This window comes from Phytophthora infestans, genomic scaffold (assembly GCF_000142945.1).
Source record: "Phytophthora infestans T30-4 supercont1.269 genomic scaffold, whole genome shotgun sequence".
Lineage (NCBI taxonomy): Eukaryota > Oomycota > Peronosporomycetes > Peronosporales > Peronosporaceae > Phytophthora > Phytophthora infestans.
Window position 1 is genome coordinate 56,658 of NW_003303490.1, and position 2,346 is coordinate 59,003.

The window sequence follows — 2,346 nt, forward strand, 5'->3', positions numbered from 1 at the left end:
ATTCTCAAGTCCGGACAGAACGCCGAAGCAAGCGATTCTCGCGTTCCTTCAAAGCTCGCAACGAGAAAACAAAAGCATTGGGAACTGTGGTTAAAACACTTAAGAAGATTCATAAGAATGGAGAGCTGAACGAGCACATTCTACAGTACCGAGCTCTGTGTGCAGGTGGCCGCATCATCGACACAACGCCGGTGTCCACTGTTCACATTCTGCAACTGCAGCATGCGCAAAATTCGCAATAAACAGTATTAGCCCACCAACACGTCGTCATCTAACGCAATCAATAGAAAATGTTCATCTTCACGCCGCCACCCTTCACGTCGCCGCCCTCCCCGCGGAGGCAGCCCTGCACTTCGCCATCCTTCATGCCGAGCCGCCCTCCACGCCCTTCACGCCGCCGTCCTTCACGACGAGGTAGCCCTGCACGTAGAGGCCGCCTTTCACACCGCTGCCTTTCACGACGAGGCCGATCTTCATGCCGTGGTCGCGCTTCACGCCGCCGCCCTTCCCGCCGAGGCAGCCCTGCACGACGCCACCCTTCATGTCGAGGCCACCCTTCACGCCACAGCAGCCCTCCACGCCCTCCACGTCGCCACCCTTCACGACTCCAACCTTCATGCCAAGTCAGCATTCCATATCACCACGCCGCCGCCCTTCCAGCCCTCCACGTCGCCACGCCTCCGTACTCCACGCGCCTTTCACATTGCCGAGATCTCTTTCCCCTCTGATTGTAACTGGGGACCAAAAGTTATTGACGAGCACAGCATATGATTTAATAGAGGTTTGTCCGATTTGTCCGAGGTCTGAACCTGCACGGTATGGTTTACAGTAAGGAAATTTTCGGACAAAGTCCATTCGCAATCAAACTAATTGCGAATATTTATTTTTACAAATCTTCACATATCTACTTCAATACTCCGTTCAAAGTCGGAAATAACGCAATCAATGCCGTGTGTTTCAAGGTGGCACCACAACGAGAGGCTCCGATTAGCCCCCGCCAAATGGAGATGCTAATTGCGCGTGAACCCTGAGTTGGCGAGTATACGAGGGTGAATTCGACAAAGGAAGTAGTTTGGCCAGAAACTCAATTCCTAATTGTGCTCAACTGCACAAGATGCAATCACAGTTTCGCGCCTCAAAGCACACGATCCTCGAGAAACAACGCGCCCTCAACGCATATCACATTGCTCGTCACGACTGGCTAGCCATAAAGGCAACGCCAATCCTCAGTTAGCCTTCTTGCAAAACTTGTTCAGATCTTATAGTTAACTACAACGGGTAGCGCTGCAGGTGAAGCTGGCCGTGCACGTCGACCCCGCCCACCCATCGATGATAGGCTTTCATAGCGACGGGACGGGGCGTGAGACTGCGTACACAGTCTAGGGGCTATGAATCAGCATTTCATGCAGAGTCATACAGAATCACGCACAGTCTTACACAGTCCGGAGTCCTCTCTGGTGGATAGCCTCGCCATGTGTTGGATAGCACAACCATGTGGACGTCAGGATTCACTCCAGAGACTAAGCTCTTTGCAAGCTGGCACACAGGTTTCTCTGCATAGACGACGAGGGCAGTGCTACAGAGCGTACTGCACAGCCAGAAATGCGCGAGCTCGTGCCTCAAAACGATCGATCTCGTGCTTAGCAAGGACTTAGGCAAATACAAAACAGATCTCCAACGCGGTGATTTTCATGAAGTGTGATCACGGCCAACTAAAATTTACAGTGCTCAGACTTAGCAGCAATTCCACTAGTGTGGAACCTGAGCTCACATTGAGCTTAATAAATGGCTAATGAAACGGTATCGGAAGTACTGCATCGCTATGGTAGATTCGGACGCCGAGTCAGACCCCACTATAGCGACGTCTAGCAGAAGCATGTCGAAAAACATAATCACGAAGACGCCACAGCTGTAGGAATCGACCTGCGTCATCCATTCGAGTTGCTTGAACCTGTAGCACTTTGAGTACGGGGGCTGTGGTAGCAGTGGCACCAAATTGTCATGCAGATGCTTTCGCAGCGCCTCGAATCTGTCTCCAGTGCGTTGCGGGTCAAACACCGTGATCGTGAGGTCGTCAAAATTTACTGCTGCTGCACACCAGTGTTCATTTCGGTACAGGATCACAGCAAATAGCCTAATTGGGTTTCGTCGCTCGTCGGAGACACTACCACGAGCGTCATCAATCCACAGCTTCTTCCGTTCTGCTGCAGATCGAATCTGGTGCCAAACTTCTGATTGAGATATTTCCTCTCGATCAAACTCGGGAAATCTTATCGAGTAGGACGGAGCAGCAAAAATATCATGGTCACCACCATAGCGGCTAATCAGCGCCTTAAGCGCAAGGTC

At 51.6% G+C, this 2,346-nt stretch overlaps 1 protein-coding gene across 1 annotated transcript; it reads right to left on the minus strand.

Moving 5' to 3' along the window:
* Positions 1–363: 363 nt before the first annotated feature.
* Positions 364–618, minus strand: PITG_21092 (uncharacterized protein; the record flags this gene model as incomplete). The annotated part of the gene is made up of 1 exon (XM_002895071.1): positions 364–618. One exon carries the CDS (start codon positions 616–618, stop codon positions 364–366), a length of 255 nt encoding a protein of 84 aa, XP_002895117.1.
* Positions 619–2,346: the final 1,728 nt, after the last annotated feature.